The sequence below is a fragment of the Dendrobates tinctorius genome, unplaced genomic scaffold (genome assembly GCF_039654945.1).
Source record: "Dendrobates tinctorius isolate UK_male_01 unplaced genomic scaffold, ASM3965494v1 ptg000139l, whole genome shotgun sequence".
In the NCBI taxonomy this organism is placed as follows: Eukaryota; Metazoa; Chordata; class Amphibia; order Anura; family Dendrobatidae; genus Dendrobates; species Dendrobates tinctorius.
In genome coordinates, this window is record NW_027361807.1 from 6,823,865 (window position 1) to 6,845,117 (window position 21,253).

At 42.9% G+C, this 21,253-nt stretch overlaps 1 protein-coding gene across 3 annotated transcripts in view; it reads right to left on the bottom strand.

Moving 5' to 3' along the window:
• The window catches only part of HK3 (hexokinase 3), a 115,711-nt gene that overhangs the window by 40,366 nt on the left and 54,092 nt on the right, over nucleotides 1-21,253 (bottom strand). For all 3 annotated transcript variants that reach the window (XM_073544988.1, XM_073544986.1, XM_073544987.1), the window contains 4 exons: nucleotides 14,825-14,944; nucleotides 2,819-2,914; nucleotides 2,645-2,744; nucleotides 2,375-2,558 (listed from right to left, as the gene is read on the bottom strand). In XM_073544988.1, the coding sequence (XP_073401089.1) occupies nucleotides 2,375-2,558; nucleotides 2,645-2,744; nucleotides 2,819-2,914; nucleotides 14,825-14,944 (500 nt within the window). The remainder of the gene's footprint in view (nucleotides 1-2,374; nucleotides 2,559-2,644; nucleotides 2,745-2,818; nucleotides 2,915-14,824; nucleotides 14,945-21,253) is intronic.

A 21,253-nucleotide genomic window follows, 5' to 3' on the forward strand; every position in this document is an offset into this window, starting at 1 on the left:
TGGATACTCTGGTGCTGGCACCAGAAGCAGGCTTTCATAACAATTTGCAGCCACATTTCAACTGGACGTATCCAGACTCACTTGATGGACTTGCATTTGGCCGTACCCATATAGTCGGCATAAGACCACATGTATGCAAAATAGGCTAGTTTCACATTTGCGCTTTTGAGCGCAGCGACGGCCTGCGCATGGCCGCCGCTAAGCCCCGCCCCCTGCTGCGCCTCCGCCGGTAGCTCCGCCTACCGGCGCATGACGCTGCATGCGTCCCCTATCTTTATCACTGGGGGCGCAGGCCGTGCGCAGTATGCGTTTGGCGGCGCATGCATCCTTTTCACGGTGCGCCACCAAACTGCAGCAGGTTGCGTTTGGCGCTGGTCGGCGCACCGTGAAAAGGACACATGCGCCGCCAAATGCATACTGCGCACGGCCTGCACCCCCAGTGATAAAGATAGGGGACCCAGGATGCATGCAGCGTCATGCACCGGTAGGCGGAGCTACCAGTGGAGGTGCGGCAGGGGGCGGGGCTTAACGGCGGCCGTGCGCAGGCCGTCGCTGCGCTTAAAAGCGCAAATGTGAAACTAGCCTTACATGCGTGCAGTCATGCACCCAACACTCCTGGTGCTGATGTATCCTTACAGCGCACATGATGTGAAGTTTCATAAGTCTGCAGTCACTGCAGACTTGTAGCTTAAGGCAGGACAACTCTAAAAAGCAGCAAACTCCTTCAAAATCCCCAAAAGACAAAAATCCACTCACACTAAGTGTTAAACCAGTTCCACATTCAATTAGCAATAAGCTTTTTCTGGACTACTAAGAAAATGTGGGAACCATGAGAAAAAAAAAAATTATACTTCCCAGAGTTAAAACTCACCATTATAGAAGATGGTTTTTAAAGAAGTTATTTTTTTTACATTCTTGCTAAAAGCCTTCCTTAAAGGATACGAGGAACGTTAATGAATTAAAGCAAGGGAATGGCTCTGTCCAATACTTTGTTTCCCCGTCTGACCACCTGCATAATTAGATTTTCTTTTGAGGTTATAACAAAGATGTTCCATATTAGTTATGTCTGCACACTGTAACTTCCCACACTACTTAGATCATTTTGCTGTAGATAATGGAGATCAACATCATATAGGAGAGGTGGAAAATATGTGCTAGGAGTATAATTAGCTCTTAGATGTTCAAAGTCTATCGCATTATTCTCCACATTTACAACTTCATGGGTAACGCTTTTGTCTTTGGAAATGTTTTCAGAGGCAGCAGGATAGAAGACTGTATGAAATGTCCGGTTTTTATACAGAAAAAGTGGGACACTTTTCAACCATATTTACACCCATATTTATGCAACAGTTAAAAGGGAACCTGAGAGATGATACATGCTGCCCAGTCACTGGCAGCGGGCAAGGGGAAGCCCTCGGAGACCCACCTGTTTGACTAGTCTACAGCGCTGCCTTGGACCCCGGTATCTATTAAAGCATGTTTTTCTCTGGTACAGCAGTGTTTCAGAGACAAATTACCTAGCTGGGATACTACAGCCAGTATCTAACACATACTGCCCTTTGTGGGCAGCATGCATCAACAGTACATGATCAAATGCAGTTTACTAGGTTAATAATGGCAATGTAGGTGTAAAAATTTGATGCAATATGGGTAATCCATATGTGATCTGTTTTTTTTTCTCGCACACCCATAGACTTGAGCAGGCAAATCTCATCCAAAATATAGATGAGAACAATACATGCAGCTGTTTTTTTCCTCTCAGATGGCTACTCAATCGGTGTGAAAAAAAAAATTCCTATTGAATAACAATTTTGGGCCATGTGCTATGCAATTTTTAGGTGCTGTCTAGGGACGATAGGGAGCATATTGTGCAGTCAGGGGAGTGCTTGGGGGACCCTCCTCTCTATGTCATCTGGGCACCACTTACCCACTTTCACGCTGCACATTTCATTAATCCGGCATGACAAATGAGCCCTTAGTGTCGTGATGGAGGATCCTTGGACCCACAGGTGTAAATTATTCTAAAAGGGAGGTTTACTCAACTGTATCGCCTAGGAATCTTGTACTACACATTAAAACTGCAATTACAAATCTGACATAAATGGGGTTCTCAAAATATATAATAGGCAGGGAAGAGAAGCTAATTACTTGCTTCTTCACCAGTATAAATATTGAACTTCCTAAAAAAAGGAATCATTTTCTTGTGTATGCAACTGCTACACAAAAAAAAAAAAAAAAAATAATAAATTATAGTTATTCCATAAGCAGTCATTAAAAGTTTTTCTTACTAACTAGATTTTAAAAAAGTTTCTATCAACTGACCAAACTTGAACAGAACATTAAATGCTCATAATTCACACCAACTTTTGCCTACCTTTGCTTTCCAGGTGTATGAGACATCTGGTCTATTTGGCAGTCATACTCAGTTTCAATTTCTCTTAACTCTCCATTATCACCAAGTGCTCCCCATTCCACATTAATGCACATTTTACCTTCATCTTCCTCCACATAGTCTATATTACCCATTTCTTCCATGTAGCAGACATTAGTACCAGTACCTGAGAAAAAGTAACGTTAATCATGAGCTGTATGTACATCTATTGCTAGAAAAAAAAAAAGTTTCAAAATTTCCCAGGTAACTTACCAACAATAAAGCCAACCTCACAGCTATGATCTTTGTAGCCACAACTCATCATTGTCCCAACTGTGTCATTGACAATGGCAATAATGTCAACATTATATTCCTGCAAGAATGAGTAAATAATAGAGTTACCACTCTAGAAGAAGTATACTATCAGAGGGTTGCATTAAGACTTACCCCCCGCCTGTGAACAGCATCTTTTAACAACTGAACCACATCTTGCCCCTCCACACCAGAACAGTGAAATCCCTTTGTCCAAGAAATAAGAACGCTCTGTATATAAAGAAATAATAGTGTTACACCAGATCAACTCATTAGAATTTAATTTTTTTTAATATTTAAAGGTTTTTGGGCTCATACTCACTTGCGAGAGACACTCACGATTCTCGTGCGAGTCACTGGCCTGAAAACCTGGCACTGCCGCTGGCACTCGGACCGGAGCGTGGGGCTACACGTATTTCTATGCAGCCGCACGCTCCAGCCCAAGTGTCGGCAGCAGTGCCAGGTTTTCATGTGAGGCACTCGCTCGAGAATCATGCGAGACTCTCGCAAGTGAGTATGAGCCCTTATTCAAAGTATTTGCCAGCAAGAAATCTATTACATGTAAAAGTTTGGGCAGCCATGGTCAACATGACCGTTATTGTGAACAGTTAAGCAAGTTGAAGACTGTCATGTGAGGGAAAGAAAAGGGCTCAGCGTTGGAGACACAACATATTCCATAAAAATACGTCATATGTCGTGAAGAGATTAAGAAGACAATGAGGTCCAACACAACCATTCAGTGATATGTAAACATTTGGGCACCCAGCATCAAGATTACAGTTCGGCATGCACTATAAATAAAAAGTCTGGTGTGGGTTCCCCTGCATTTTCTATAACCACAAACTCACAGCTGGGGGATGCAACCCTCAGCTGTCAGCTAGGCTGGCTATCAAGGAATAGAGGGGTCCCCCCCAAAAAAAAAAAAAAAAAAAAAACCACCCCCAAACACCATACGCCATTGGGTTACCCCCCCCTATTTTTGATGACCAGCCTTGCTAAAGCTTACAGCTGGGGGCTGGTATTCTCAGGCTGGTAGGGGGCCATTGCCTTACATACCTGCTGTTTAACAATTTGGTCAGATATCTTTTCTGGCTCAGTCTTCTTTCCTTTTTGAAGGCAGACAACATTTGCCCTTCTCCAGTCTACTTCCATTTTCCAGGATTTTTCAAAGATTCTGACAAATTGTTCTGCAATTTCTTCTGCTAATTCTTTCAGTACCCTAGGAGAGGAAGAGGACTAGAACTATATTTCCACCTATAGGAAGTGGCAATCCTCAAAGTCAGTCGCCTTGTCACATGACTTAGAATGAAAGCTAAACCAGAATGTCAATTTCCAGACAGTTTACATGTTTCCCAGAGGAGCTCAAGTTTCCTCATTTCTGCATGCTTGACATGTCACTCTCCGAAAGGAGAAACATTACCCCTTGAGTACCCTAGGATGCAATTCAGATAGACCAGGAGATTTAATTTAAATTAGCCAAGTGTTCCCTCACCATCTCTCCGTTTATGAATTGAGTGGATTCTTTTTCTCTTTCAATAGCACCGTGAAGATCAGTTGATGTTACATTTGCTTTCGTAGAGAACACAGATGCAAGAGTAGGAATTAGTTCTAACGGTAATGGTGTTTCTAGGAGTCCATGATGCACCACCAGGAGGTAGTCCTTTTCCTTGATAGAGACAGGAACAAAGAAGAGGTTAAATAGCCCGTCCCCACCAACACCCTCTAGTGATTTTTCCACACACCAGGATGGATGCAACAGTATTTTTTTAAGGAATTTCCTTTCTACATATGTTTAGATCACATGCAAGACAGGAAATCCAAGGAAGGGAATATAAGGGGTGCTGTCATGATGGACTCCTGGAAATACCATTACCGGTAGGACTAATTCCTACTTTCCAGGATGTCCCTCCTGACAGCACCACCAGGAGAAATACCAAATAACACCTACTAGGATGAGATCACTGCTTGGAAGACTTTCCTCCCAAAGGCCATCTGTTGGTTTGACAGAATGTCCAACTTATAAGGTCTGCAAAAAGTATTTAAGCTTGACCAGGTTGCAGCTCTGCAGGTCTGATCCTCAGGATGTCCTGCTCTATCTGCCCATGAAGTCGAAAATTGCTCTTCGTGAATGAGCTTTAATGTTCTCCAGTGGAGTTCTCCCCACCGAGACTTATGCAGCCCTGATTGTTGAGTTAATCCACCTAGCGAGAGTAGATTGAGGTTTTCTTCCCCTTTTTTCTTCCTGCAAATTGGACGAAGAGGTTTGAGGCCATTCTCCAGTCTTCCGTGAGTTTTAAATTCTGTAGGACTGTCCTCACATCCAAGAAGTGGAATGAGAGTTCCTTCTCATTACTATAATTCTGACAGAAAGTGGGTAAGAATCTCTTGACTTCTATGAAAGTCTGTAACCACTTTAGGAAGGATCAGTGGATCCAGTCTCAGGATAAGATGGTCCATTTGATTTTGCACGTATAGGTCTCTCATAGAAAGGGCCTGAATTTCGCCTATACGTCTTGCTGAAGTTATTGCTACCAGGAAGACTGCCTTGAAAGATACAGATCTTAGGTCGGCCTGGTCTAAAGGCTCGTATGGTTTCTTGCACAATGTGTTTAAGACTAGACACATCCCATGGGGGTCACCGAGCTCCATATTGTAGGTCTACAATGCTGAATAGCCTTAACGAATCTCTCCATCCAGGGATGACTGTTCAGCAAATAATCAAAGAATGACCCCAGGCCTGAAATCTGTGCTTTCAAAGAACTAGGTCTTATAACCTTGTAACCCTGATTGAAGTCTAATATCTGAGGAATATCTGGACCTGAAGTGATGGAGACTGGGACTTTGTAAACAAAACTTCTTCCAGATTTTGAGAGATTATATATTTTTTTTCCCCCAAAGTTACAAGCTTCCTGTTTTCCTGGATTGTAGAGATGAGTCCCCTTGACCTCCGGATTGGCCTCTCAGAGTCCATTCTGACGGGTGCAGCATTTCTAGGTTCTGATAGTAAAGCAGACCTTGAATTAGAAGGTCCTGTCTTGCTGGCAGGAGTATCAGATCCTCTATGGACATCCATTTTGATAGGGAAAGCCAGCTTCTTTTGGGCCAGTAGGGAACTATTAGAATCACGGTCGACGGGCTCTCCTGGATTTTCCTCAATACGCACGGTATCAACACGAGTGTGTTATGAATGGGTCACCGAGGAGGAAAAAACCTAAACATGCTAAGCCCAGAAATACCAGAGAGGTTGGTAACTATGCAGATTCCTGATCCTAACCACACAACTAGGAGCAGCCGTGGAGCGTACCTATGATGAACCTAGATGCCTCGTCACTGCCGGAGGACTAAATAAGCCTAAAGCAAGAAAAGGGGAAAACTGCCCCAGAGTAGACCCCAAAGGAATAGACAGCCCCCACACATGTATTGACGGTGAAACAAGATGAAAACACAAACACAGGCAGGAAAATAGGCTGAGCAAACAATGGGGCCCAAACTAACTAGAAAGGAGAGTAAAGGAAAGACACTGTCTGCAATCTGCCCAAAACCCTACAAAATAACGTCCAACACTTCTGATAACAAAATTAAGCCTGAAGTCACTAGACTTCTCCCACTATATCAGCACTCTGAAATATTCTGAGAGAGCAAAAAGAGGCCAATCAAATAAGGGACAAAAAGCAAATTGGCAAATACAGATAAATAAGAGTGGAAATTCAGCACAGCCCCAGCCGGGGCTGGCTAACCACGCAAAAAACTGAATAGACCAACAAAATCAAGTGTGAACATTAGCAGAGAAACTTAGCTTGAGCTGACTGGAACAGAGCTGAGAACCAGACCTGACAAGCAGAAGGAATCACCAGCACCAGAGTAAGGAGTCGGCTGTCTTAAATCCAATCTGAGATTCCTGAGGTCCAATCGTCATCCTCATTATCAGGTGGCAGATCTCTACTGATTAAATCAGCCTCACTACCTCCTGTTACCACCAGAGGGAGCCTGGAAGGAGAACTCAACTGGTAGACCAGAAAATGAACACCACGAGTGGCTGGAAAGCATACACCAGTTCCATATTCCAGCTGTTGGCCAAGGAGTCCACCCCAGTTGGATTGTCTCTTGGATTTATCAAAAAGAACTTGTCTTGGCATTCTCCTGGAGGTGAATAAGTTTGCCTGGATACCCCAGCGCTGTATCAGTTGACAAAAGACTTCCTCGTTTAGAGACCACTCCGAAGGATGATTTTTTTTCTCTGCTTAGGAAATCTGCTACCTGATTTCTTGAGCCCTTCAGATGTACTGCCGTGACTGATCTAACCGTATTTTCTGCCCAAGAAGAGATTTTTTTCTGATATCACCTATAGATGACGGTGCCTTGGACCTCCCTGGTGAAGGAAGGAAGGATACTGTAGTTGAGTTGTCTGAAAATGTTCTGACGTGTTGATTGTTTAGCTGTAATTAACACTTTTGTAATGCCTCCCATACTGCCCTGAGCTCCATGTAATTTGAAGAGCTACTGCGTATTGATGCAGGCCATGTTCCCCGAAGGTAATGCCCCTCTATATAGGCTCCCCAGCCACTGTGGCTTGCATCCATACTAATGCTTACACATGGAGAGACGCTCCAGGGTTTTGCTCTTCATAGATTTGTTAACAGGGTCCACCAGAACAGACTCCTTTGAAACCTTGGATAACATCATTTTCTTGTCTACTGTGGTGTCTTTGCCATCCCTGGCTGAAAGGACTTCTCGCTGCAGGACTCTCAAATGGAATGGACTCCATTGAATGCTGGAAATGCACGAGGTCATTACACTCAGGATTCGCATTGCTTTCCGGATCGGAATCCACTTCCGCATCTGGATGACCTGTATCTCTTCCCAGATTGCCTCCTGTTTGTGCTGGGGCAAAAAGTAATCCTGTTCTGAATCTAGGAGTATGCCCAGGAACACTCATTTCTTTTCCGGTCTGAGGCTTGATTTTTTTTATTAACTATCTCAGATGCTTCAGGACTGTATTTGTTGTTGTTAGATGCAAATCCATCTTCCCTGGCAAGCCTGTTATTAGAAGTAGAGCATCAAGTACAGGACAATTAGGTATTTTTCTCTTAAGAAAGCCATTATTTCCACCATATGTTTTGTGAATATCCAGGGTGCAGAGGAAAGACCGTATGGAAGACATCGAAACGCAAAATGCTGAATCTTTCCCCGATCTTTTATTGCAAGCCTGAGGTACTTCTGGTGTGAGGCATAGATGGTATGCAATAGTAGGCACTCTTCAGATCATGCTCACATGAGTCCTTCTTTGTCAGGGGTATGACCAATTTCAATGGCTCTATCTTGAATTGTTGGTAAAGCACCCACTGATTTAGTGATTTTAGATTGACGATTGTCCGGTACTTTCCTCCTGGCTTTTTGATGGAGAATAGTGCATGTGATATTGTTGGGACCATGGTACCTGAACTACAACCTACAAGTCTATAAGTTCCTTTATGTCTTTTGAGAGCCTTTAACAGACCCCTGGAGACTTGGGCAGACTTTAGACAGAATTTTCTGGGAGGCAACTGAGTGAACACCATTCTGTACCCCTGAGTGACTGTCTGCAGAATCCATGGATTTCTGGAAAATGCCTGCCAGTCCAAGGGAGTACTGAAGCCTCCCCCCCCCCCCCCCCCCAACACTTCTGGCATCATTGTCTGCTGGATCCCAGCCCTTGGTTCTGAATGGAGACTCTTCCTCTACCGCCCATGGGGTAGCTCCACCTGCCCAAATTCCCTTTCCCTCTATAGTCCTGTCTGGGATGAGAGAGAGTTTTCCAAATGGCGGGCATCCTCTTCCTGGGAAGCCTTTTTTTAATATTACACTTTCTCTAGTAACTCATCCAGGACCAAATACCTGTAGGCTGGAGAAGGGAATCGAAATTTTTTTTTTTTTTTTTTTTTTTAGAGTGCGTATCTCCTGACCACGATCGTAACTATTAGGCCGGGGTCACACTAACCAACGGTCAGTATTTTACATGCGTAATACGGATGAATGGCCCCTAAACAGTGCTCCGTATGTAATCCGTAATCAAGGTGTGGTCGCGTATTTTGCGCATGTAAGAATCCGTATAGCAAGATATTCTCGCAGGGTTGCAAAATGGACATATAATGGAGGAGCCCTATGACAGGTTTTAGAACACAAACCAAAGAATAGATATAGACACATAGAATATATATATGCATTCTATGTGTCTATCTATTCTTTCGTTTCTTTATTAAAACTGTCAGTGTGAGTTTACTGTATAGCGCACTGAATTGCCGGCTTTGCTAAAAGACACCGGGTGCGTATTTCTCGCAAGTGACATGTGTGGTCCATGTGTAATCCGTATTTTTTGCGCACCCATAGACTTGCATTGGCGTACTACGGCCGTAGTATGCTGACAATCGCAGCATGCTGCGATTGGCACGGAGCGTAGAATACGGATGAGAAATATACGGCTGGTGCGAGGGACCCCATAGAGAATCATTGGTCCGTGTCTAATGCGTGCTTTTAGCGCCTCTCACTCGGCCGTATTCCTCGCTAGTGTGACCCCGACCTTACGCTCATCTCGCTGCATTCAATAGCACACTATTCCTTGCGGCAAACAGAACAAACTTTGCTGAGGCGTCCGCCATGAAGTCGGTTGCCATCTTTGGCAATGGTAGCGACCTCAGGATTTTTTCCTCTAGGAGTCTTGTTCTTTATATGACTCTCCAACTCCTCAACCCACAGGTTCATTGACCTGACTACTGAAGTGGCTGCCATGTTCGCCTTAATGGTAGCTGAAGATGATTCCCAAGTCTTTTTAAGGAGGGCTCTCTGATCTTTTGTCCATCGGATCTTTAAAGCTAGAGGAGTCCTCAAAGGGACTAGCTTTTTTGGAGACCCTCGCTACTAGTATATCAATCTTTGGGACCTCTTCCCATATTTTGCCCTCGTCTGAATCAAAGGGGAGACAATATTTAAAGTCTCTTGGAATAACCAGCTTTTTCCCCAACATCTATCTACTCTTCCAGTACGATTGCTGTGATGTGCTTATTTACTGGGAAGACTGTTCCTATGGACACAAACCACCAAACATCTCGTCCTGAACCATCAGAGGTTCAGCAGAGTTCTCAATTTTCATAGTACCCCTTACAGGACGTCAGAGTACATACTTTTTCTCCTCTGAAAATACGGATTTCTTCCTTTCATCAGGAAGTAATACCATGGAATTTTTGCCTTCATCAGGATCAGAGTAGTAAGACAGCTCTCCTTCTCTGAGGTTGGGTCCACATCCCACCTGTGTTTTTTAGGCCAAGGGGACTGAGACAGCATCAGAGTGGAAACCGTACTCTGTACTTATTCCCTAATCATGGCTTTCATGCTGGTCAGAAATGAGGCTTGCTCTTCTTTAAGTAACTTAGCAATGCAATCCTCAGTTTTTTTTATCACAGCTCCCCAGGAATCTGACATTACAGGTGGCACATCTTTTAGCCTTCCTTTTGGCCACTAAGGTGGACAGCCTAGGCATTTCCTTGTCCTAAAAGACAATATATAAAGAACCCTATAGGCCATTTGGGTAGGGGCAGGTAATGTGACTTAACATGCATCACTCACATGATCCAGGGATGGCTTTATTGACTGGATGTCCAAACGGCTAGCACTCTGCCCCCCATGGTAAGGTAGGATTGCTGGCAGTTACCCCCTAACCTTAAGTAGTCCACCTTAACCGGCTTCAGGGCATTCAATTCGTCAGATCATTCCAAGCCCCATCTGTTGCCAGTTCTGATGAATGCGTTCCTCAGATGTTTCCGACTGTATTACGTGCACTCCACCTGGAACGCATGCTGGAGCGCAAGAAAAGAATGCCAGTGTCTGGCTATGTGACAACCAGCCTGCACACACATGGAAGCAGCATCACAGTAGCACACACCAATGATACGGTCTGCGCTGCTTCACGTTCCTGCCGACACCGCGTGCATCCTGGACATGGCAGCAGGAGCCCTCTAGAGAGGGATATGGCTACCTCCAGGAGTCCACAGCTCAACCGTATGACGATGGTTGCTAGAGAGTGAGCGTGGCTCCTGAGTTCAGGTATGGATCCTGCAGAGCCTATTACACCGTGAAAATAGAATTCACATCCATGCTCCTTCTTCCGCGTCTGTCCCTGATAGGGACAGGAAAAACACTAGAGGGTGGGGGAAGGGGCCATTTAACCTCTTCTGTGTTCCTGTCCCTATCAAGGATAGGAAGGATTACCTAGGTGGCGCTGTCAGGAGGGGCGTCCTGGAAGAGGAATTTGAAATTTCAGCCTTCTCAACATCATTTTTGACCACTTCACCCTTTTCATCCTGTAAAAACCCTATAGCTTCGTTGACTTTTCTTTGCTTTTGACATACCCCCAAATCTTTATCTTTTGCTTCTTTTGGTCTCCCTTGCAAGCCTTACTTCATTAGAGGCTTTAGCTCTTCTAACTATTTCCCTGCATCCCCCACAAACAGCATTATATTCTTCTTTAGATATGCCCTCTCTTTCCATTTGATATACATTGCTTTTTTTCCTTTTTAACAAGTGATTACGTTCTGTGTTCATTTACCCTGATCTCTTTAAATGCTTCATTCTTTTCAGGATTGTTACCAATTGTACGGTGAAAATTTAATTTAGGAAATTTTCCTTTCCTATACGCTTTCTGAATCCATTAAAATCTGCCTTTTTTTGAACTCCAACCTTAAAGTCTGAGTCCTTGCTGGTCTTCCTCGTCTTGTAACCTAAAATTTGAGGCTAGCATGATAGCTGCCTCCTAAATTCCCAGCCACCTTAACTTTCTCAACCATTTCCTTCCTTTTAGTAAGAAATAGGTCCACGATTGCAGAACCTCATCCCCTCTGCTCTACCTTTTGAAAGAAAGTTTTCAGCAAGAGAAGATAAGAATTTTCTGGACATAGCACTTTAGCCTGAGAACTCGAAGGGTGCCAAAACTATTGCAATGGCCTATTTTCTTTGTAGTTTTTAAAATTAGAAGGAAGTGTGTCATCTTTAAATTTAGGCCTGAGCGATAAGTGGAAGCTGAAATTAACTGTTCACAATAACAGTAATTTTGATCAGGGGTGCCCAAACTTTTATACGCCACTGTATGTACCTCTGAACACTGCTACTACTAAACATCTTTAGTTACACTATATTGGTATTTTAGTACAGGGAAAAAAAAATCTAATAAATCTATATACAATATTAGGCTGGGGTCACACTTGCGTGTTGAATGCGAGAAACTCATGCGAGTGCGAGTCTCTCGCATCAATACCCAGCACTGCCGCTGTATTGATGCGCGTATGCAATGCGAGAAACTCGCAAGTGTGACCCAGGCCTTTAGACAACAAATATACAAACAACTATAGGAGAGCTATGGCATAAACATCCCTCTAGAAAGCACTACTTAATTTCTTTCTATGACAGAATCACTGATTGGGTGGATCAAGGAAATGCTGTAGATATAGTATATCTTGACTTCAGCAAAGCATTTGACAAAGTGTCTCATACAATCCTTATTGAAAAAATGACTAAGTATGGAATGGACAAGGCAACTGTTAGGTGGATTCATAACTGGCTTAGTGATCGGACCCAAAGAGTGGTCGTAAATGGCTGCACATCCAGTTGGAAGAATGTCTCAAGTGGGGTACCACAGGACTCTGTCCTGGGCCCTGTATTGTTCAACATCTTTATCAACTATTTAGATGATGGAATTGAGGGTAAACTGATTAAATTTGCTGATGACACAAAGCTAGGAGGGATAGCTAATACTAGAGAAGAGAGGATTCAAAAAGATATAAATAAACTGGAGAAGTGGGCAGCAACTAACAGAATGGTTTTTAACGGGAAAAATGCAAAGTACTACATCTGGGCAATAAAAATGAAAAAAAGCATATACAGAATGGGAGGAATAGGGTTAAGCAACAGCACATGTGAAAAAGACTTTGGTATACTAATAGATCACAGACTGAATATGAGTCAACAGTGTGATGCAGCAGCAAAAAAGGCAAATGCAATTCTAGAATGTATTAACAGAAGCATACAGTCTAGATCACGTGAAGTCATTATTTCCCTCTACTCCTCTTTGGTCAGACCTCATCTGGAATATTGTGTCCAGTTTTGGGCACCACATTTTAAAAAAACACATCAACAAACTGGAGCAAGTTCAGAAAAGAGCGACCAGAATGGTGACCGGTCTGCAAACCCTGTCTTATGAGGAAAGGTTGCAGGATTTGGGAATGTTTAGTTTGCAAAAGAGAAGACTGAGAGGAGACTTAATAGCTGTCTATAAATATCTCAAGGGCTGTCACATTGTAGAAGGATCATCTTTATTCTCATTTGCACAAGGAAAGACTAGAAGCAATGGGATGAAACTGAATGGGAGGAGACACAGATTAGATATTAGAAAAAACTTTTTGACAGAGTGATCAATGAGTGGAACAGGCTGCCACGAGAAGTGGCGAGTTCTCCTTCAATGGAAGTCTTTAAACAGAGGCTGGACAGACATCTGACTGGGATGATTTAGCGAATCCTGCTTTGAGCAGGGGGTTGGACCAGGAGGTCCCTTCCAACTCTATGATTCTATGTTTTGCATGTGTCACGTCAACCGATGGAAAGGACCTGGATTTTAAGAACTATGGATGCAGTTCAGCAAACCTGTTGCATCTTATGCTTCAAATAAACTTCTCAAAGTAAAAAGACATAACACCATAATCTAACATTAGATGTCATGTATGTCATGTTATTAATGGCATTTGCATATCATTAAAGTAAGTTGGGTATCAATGTGGTATCTCCACACAATTCTGCTCGTTAATCAACCTTATCAAAATCAGGAAGTTAGGGCCTACATTTTATTAAGAATGCACAAAAAAAAAAAAAAGACCTTGGACATGAACTAGAGATAATGAATCATCAAACCAGCCATAATGAAGGGAAGATTAAAAATACCTTTATTATTAATGGTAAGTAGTATTCTACATAAAAAGTGCTTGTGCACGAATGAGATATACAACACTAAAATACTAATATATATATGGAATAATAATAATAATAATAATATATTATATTTTTTTTTTTTTTGTATACTGGTGATTACTGGTGATATATATACACATGCTATCAATAGTTCATAGTAATAGAGCAGCAAAGACCAGTCGGGGCTTTTAAAAAAATGACTAATAGTCATACAAAGTGATCAGTGCCAAAGTGCCTAAATATATAATGACCAAACCGCCATATTAAATACCAATGCACATATAAAGTAATATTAAATCACACAAAATAAAAAATGAATTAGTCATAAAGTGCAATTGTGCCAAAAAGACAAGATTGTTGATTAACAGGCCCTGCACAGGGGCATGCTGCGATAAAATAAATAGAGATAATGCAATATATAAAGTATCTGGGAAAGATGATATACGTGCACAGCGCCCCCCCCCCCCCCCCCGACGCACGTTTCGGTGTAACTCCTTGTATGACTATCAGTCAGGTTTTAAAATCCCCATTTGGTCTTTGCTGCTCTATTACTATGAACCACTAAGAGCATATATATTTTTTTGTATACTGGTGATATATATTTTTATATTTTTAGCATTTTAATGTTATATATCTCTTTCGTGCACAAGCACTTTATGTAGAATACTACTTACCATTAATAAAGGTATTTTTAATATTCCCTTCATTATGGCTGGTTTTATGATTCATTATCTCTAGTTCATGTCCCAAGGTCTCTCTTTGTGTAAAGATTATTCTAATGGTTGGTCATTCAACCTGACACATCATTGAATATTGGTTATCTAATTATTTTATTTTCATTATATTTTATTACAATTATTTTTTCAATTGGTGTGTTTTATATGTTTTATTAAGAAGTCAGAAGGTTTTTAAACACATTCCACAATATTAGAATAAGTCAACGTTCACACGGCAGTATATCACCTCAGTATCTGTAAGCCAAAACCAGGTTTAGGTGAAAAACGCAGGAATGGTGCAAGTGCTTCTATTATACTCCCCCCCCGATTGTGCCTCTACTGGTTTTGGCTTAAAAATACCGGTGTGAAATAGTGACCAAAATACTGCCGTGTGAACACAGACTTAGGCTCGGAAAATTTCTATGTTAGCCATTCTTACCTTGTCCAACTGACTCTGCTGACAAGGGAATGAAAAAGTGAATCCAAGTGGGAAAATTCTGTGTTTGAGGTTTCGTTTTTCAAGGAAACGGCCAAGACATTCAGCAACGTGATCAAACAGCTGTGGAGAAAACATCCTATTAAAAATATATTTCAGTATTTTGCATTTGTACCTTACAATATTTTTTATGTTTACTTTCTACTCCTTTTTGGCAATGAAAGTACCATATTGTATATGTATTATAAGGATGTATTGTAGTCAAAGCTCACCAGAGGCCCCAACTATTTATAGCCAACTTTAAAATAGGACATGTAGATATTATGGAAAGTGTCAGCACAAAGTGTCTTTCAAACCAAGTTCAGGCTCAAGCATACTCTTTGCCCCATTGATGCTGTCAAACAGCTCACAGCATTTTTCTACACATCTCCACCCTTCTAGTCCTTGGAAAGATTGAGCTGTCAAACAGGAAAGAGCAAGGTGGAGATGGATGCAAAACAAGTAGATTGGAAGAAACTGTGAGCTGCTTGGCGATGTCAGGATAATGTTGGGATGGAGAAGATGGTGTGGCACCTCTAGAGAAATCCTTGTTGTTTTAAATGTGCTGTACTGTATGTGTTATTTTCCTGGTGTCTGTAGTCCCTTTTAGTCAGGTGTGAAAGTGTTAACTGTAGGGCCAGCCCATAGTGGGGAGGTTGAGGTGTGTGTGTGGGACCAGGAAAAGGGAACAAGTTTCAGTAAGGAACCTTCAGTGGCAGTAGTGTTCGACTTCAAGAAGGCAAGTCAGAGTACGTACAGCAAGAGACTTTTGGAAACTTCTTAAGTGTTGGCCAGACTTCACAGATTTGAATAAGTAACTGATGTTTTAAGCGGTTAAAGGACTTTGAGCCACTGCTCTCACACTAATACACAGATGTGTAAGTAGTTTAACCCCTTAAAAACATCAGTTACTTATTCAAATCTGTGAAAATTGGCTAATTTTTTTTTTTTTTAAGTGTCTTCACATCAGGGCACCTCGCTGCATTCTGTGTAATTATTATGGTGCTTATTTTTTGTTGCTAAACCCATTAAAAAAAGGAAAAGAAAAAAAAATTGCGGAATAAGAAACCAACTTCAGCCTCGTCCCAGGCGACACTATACTGGGATAATGGAGGTTATCCGCTTAACCTGCAGTTTTACAGCAACGTTCATGTAAGGGGATCGACAAGGCAGCGGGTACCTGAGTGTTGGCTTCAGAACTAGAGAGACTGCATCCACTTATCGGCGCTGCAACAGGATGGGCTGCAGGCAGAGGAGTAGGGACTGCTGTGCTGAGGGAAGAAATCCAGAGAGAGAGAGCAGTGCAGAGCAGAGCTGAGCCGGGTGTTGAAGCAGCCACAGAGCATAGTGCTCCATCCGGGAGCACCTGCGACAAGCAGATCAGCATCGCCCGCTGCAAACAGCAGGGGCCGGGGAGAGTGGGATGTGTGATGTGTGTCCAGTGACCGCCAGAGAGAGAACCAGGTGCCGTACACTACGTGACCATGAGTACTGCACACGTGCTGCCCAGGAGGGACCGCGTATTAGAATGACACATGCGCTCTGACGTTGTCAGCAGATTGTTGCCCTGACACTTGTGATCTGACTGCACCAGTGAAGATAGTTTAGGGGCCATGTTGGGCTTGTACAGGGTTGTGACCTGTGCCTTTGTTAGCCATCTGCAGTATACGGACTAGGGGGTAGTGGAAGGTACCGGAGACCGACCACTGCCGCCAGAAGATGAACAATCGTCTACAGTATACTTTACTTGACTTTGTCTGAACAGTTATTTTATACTGACAGACTCCCTTTAAAAAAAAGGATCAGAGAAAAAAAAAAAAAAAAAAAAAAAAAAAAAAAAAAAACATACACATGTACTGTATTGTCTTGCAAATACAGTAATGTCAATAACACTGAAGAGAAAAGAGTATTCAAAATATCAAAAAAAAAAATCCCCATGCTGGGTCCCCAAGAGCGAAAGATTGAAGAATAATATTAGATGTACATCAGGACAGTATCTGTCCCCCCCACACATAAATTTTGATAATTTTTTAAAGGGTGAAGGAGGACAAAATGCTAAAGAGATGAAAGTAAGAGATTTAGGGTATGTTTGCACGTTCCGTATATGCAGCTCTTTGGACGCAGCTCTGCCCAAAGCGCTGCCGACTTTTGTTCATTACACACATGCGGAATCATCGCATCCTATACATAGACTGATATTTATCTTGCAGAGACAGAGCATCTCCGCAATATAAATGGATATGCTGCGGTCTATAAAGACACGCCGCATGAGCATATGCGCTTGTCTGCGACCTGAGTCTTTGAACGCACAGTGGAGATGGAATTTCATAAAATCCTCTCCACTATGCTGTAAATACTGAACGTGGAAACATACCCTTAGAATCTACTTAAATAAGGAGATTTGGGATGCCCTCCAATAAATATTATTTCACAATGCTTATGTTTATGAAATGGTGAAATTCCATAGTCATATAGTTTAGCAAATATATTTCAATATAATTTAAGGGATAGAAGGATGTATACATCTAATTAAAGGAACTTAGGATTTTTGCAAAACCATAAAATGTCATTTAAAATGTAATTTAGGAATGTTCTATAATAGGAAGTTTCTTTATATCGCTCCTAAAACGCATTACTATGACAGACTCAGCTTCTGCTAAGCCGATTTTTTGAGTGAACCCTCTGGGTCATGGCACCCACCCACCGAGGGCGAGCTGACCTTGTGAGGAACCACCCCCTATACAGGGAGTGTCAGGGGCAAGAACAAGGGGGTGAGCCACCACGACTGCTGGGACCAGACAGCCGACTCAGGGGGACACTAGTGAGTGTCTAACAGGAACGAGCTGGGTGCAAAACAAAGCGAGGTCACTGGGTTTCTTCAATAAACATGGTTTCAAGCTTTAATCAGGTGCAAGGCATAAACAGTGAAACACAGCAAAGTGCGTGCAGGGGCACGCCAAATGTTCAAGGCATAACACGTGCTAGAAAACATGCCAGGGTTCAAGGCAGGGTACGTGCTAGGAGACACACCAGGGCTTCAAGGCAGGAGGCCTGCTAGGAGACGCGCCAGAGTCCAAGAGAGGATGCGTGCTAGGAGACACGCCAGAGTCCAAGAGAGGATGCGTGCTAGGAGACACGCCAGAGTCCAAGAGAGGATGCGTGCTAGGAGACACGCCAGGGTCCAAGAGAGGATGCGATGACATTGGACTCTGGACTACTGGCAACGACCGACAGGATCCAGGCATCAGGCTGCGGAAATCAGCTCCAGACATAAGGCCGCAGTTATCTGGTTCCGGACCTCTGGCAGTGGTCGGCAGGTTTCGGGAATCCGGCAGGCAAGCCAGGGTTCAAGGCAGGGTGCGTGCTAGGAGCCACGCCAGGGTTCCAGGCAGGAGACACGCCTCACTGGCCAGGGCACACGGCTGAGACATAAGTAAGCGGCATGACTAAGGCACAGGAGGCGAGCAAGGGGCAATCTGTCACATATGCCTGTCCTGTGTGACACGACCCGAAGGCCGGTAACTAAAACAAGACTGACACGTGACACTGTCCTGTGTGACGTGACCAACAGATCGGTACTGAAACAACAAGACAAGGGGAAGGGAAAACCAGACACGGCAAGGAAAAGACAAAGCAAGGAGCGGAACCTAGGCAGAAGCACAGAGCGGGGTCAGAGAGAGTACAGGAAAGGAGAGTGTGCCAGGAGGCACCACAAAGCAAGGCAGAATACAGAGCTAGCAGCGGAGCGTTGTCCGAAGCCCAGAGCCGGGTCAAGGAAGAACCTTGAAACTAGCCTGGAAATGTGCTGGAGAAGCACCATAGGTCAGAGAGCAGGAATGGTGCATGTGCCAGGAGGCAAAACAGAGCACCAGGCAGAGAACAGGGCTAGCAGTGGAGCATAGGCCGAAGCCCAGAGCCAGGTCAAGGAAGAACCTTGAGACTAGCCTGAAAATGTGCTTGAGAACACCATAGGTCAGAACAGGAATGGTGCGTGTGCCAGGAGGCACAACAGTGCACCAAGCAGAGCAAAGGCAAGACATGGCAAAGCAGGCAAAGGCAGAGAACACAGGAAGGACTACAAGTCAAAGCATGACAGACAAAACATGGCACAAAGGACAACACAAGACATGGCACAGGACAAGTGGCAGAATACAAGCACAGAGCATGTGCAGAGACGCACTACAGGGCAGAGTGCAGAGGCACAGAATACGGGGAGCGACCGAGCAGACCAAGCAGCCATGCAGGGAAGCAACACGGTACTCAGGCCCTGACCATAGAAAGGGGTGGTCTGATATAGGGCATTAGCACCTGCACTTCCGGGTCAGGACCAGGAGGGGACTTCCGGTTCAGTCCTCCAGGATCATAGAGAGCATTGCTAGATCAGACTGGGCCATAGAGAAGGTCACATGATCAGGGGCTCCAGAAACACAGAGAGGACTGCTGCATCAGACAGTACTGGAAAGGTCACATGATCAGGGTTTTCAGGAACACAGAGGATTGTCGCAGGCAGAGCAGAGACAGCTGGTCACACAGCCACGGCATGCAGCCACGAGGTGAGGTGCGCATACACACTGCTCCAGGCATCTTGCAGCACAACAGTCATGAGGTGCATGTGCACACTGCTCCGGGGATCTTGCAGCATAAGACATGAGAGACCTCCAGGGCGCCCGCAGGGACCCGGCACTGGGGGCAAAGCAGCATGACAATTACAATTACTAAACTATAGGTCGTTGGCATTTCACCATTGCATTAACATAAGCGTTGTGAAATTTCAAGCGTTAACGTACACTAATACTTACAAATGAAAAAATAATCTTCATAAATAATGGCATGCCTGTCATCAAGGTTAATACTGGTAGTTGACTTAACGAGTCAGCATGATAGCCCTACTTTAATGCAGAGGCAGATTTTATATACTATTAATTTAAGGAATCTAATACAAAAACAAGAAACCAAATCTTTGCCTAATAGTTACTTAGTCAGCGATTGGTGTCATTTCTGAAAGGCATAGGTTATAAAAAAAAAAAACCCACAACTAAAAATAAGTTGTAACAGGATAAATATTAAAATATCGCCTAAATAACAGATCTCTAGACTTTTCCCAACAAGCAGTCTTTCAGAATGTGATCCATAGCCCTGCTCTCACCAGGGTTTGTTTTTTTAAAATCCATATACAACAGCAACATGGTCTTCAAGTGCTGCCTCTGTTGTCTACATGTGGCCCAACAGTAATGCTGCGTTTTCACCAAAAGTTTTTAGTTGGTTTTTGAAGCTGCAGAATTTCTGAATCCATTACGTAAATGTTACTTACAGTTCTTCATGTCTGTTTTTATCACAGCGGTTTCTGTCTCTTTTGGTGTGTCAAGCTTTACATAAAGCAGCTATTTTATACTCCCTGGTGTTTGGCTTTGACAAAACTTTATTGATATACCTTGATGTGGATTACATGCATTTTTGACGCGTTTCTACAGTGTAAATGCATGTGTGTTTATTGTATCTAATGCAAATCTATGGGAAAAAATATCAGCACAGAAAACTGTGTACTTGCAGTAGAATTTGAAATGCTGCAGGGTTAAAACACGCACCGCCCGTCAGTTTACGCTCAGCAAGATAAAAGCACAGTGGGTGTGAGATTTCGAGAAATCCCATCCGCTTTGCTGGAACTTTAAGAAACTGGCGTTTTGACACAGCAAAAATATAGTGTCAAAAACGCACCAAAACCTCATCATGGCAAGGTCTCATTCACAAGTCCAATTGTTCTCACATAAAGATGGACAGATTATTCTGAGTAGACTTTGAATGGAGTGTGAGTTTCGCATCTTTTTTGTAAGTAATTCTTATATGAATTGTGTCCCAATTTCATGGATTTTAATTTGTGTGTTGTTTTTTTGTCTATTCAGTATTTTCGCTCATTGTATTCATTCCATCATTGTCTGATGTTCGGAGTATCTTATGATTGGGGATCATCAAGTGGATTCAGAATAATCGGCTATTCAAGATACGGCTATCCTGAAGCGGTCCTGTCACTATTGGGCTGACTATTCTATATTCTATATTTACATGTTGATATACTATCACTATGTATAATATATATTGTTTGTTATTTACAACACTAATTTCAGTATCTATGTTTCACATGTATACTCATTTTTCTCTCTTTTATTATATATTAACTATATTTATGTGTGTCTGTTTAGCAGGGGTGATCTTTATTTTTAATTTTTTTATTTTTTTTTGTTATTGCCCTTTCTATTATAATAGATAGTCACTGCTACACTTTATTATTGTTCTCATTATTATGAGACTCTGCGGTAATTATATCTTTCTTATTCACCTTAATATTGTCTCTATCAACATTGGATATAGCGATGTCTATGCCCTCTTTTCTGCCCA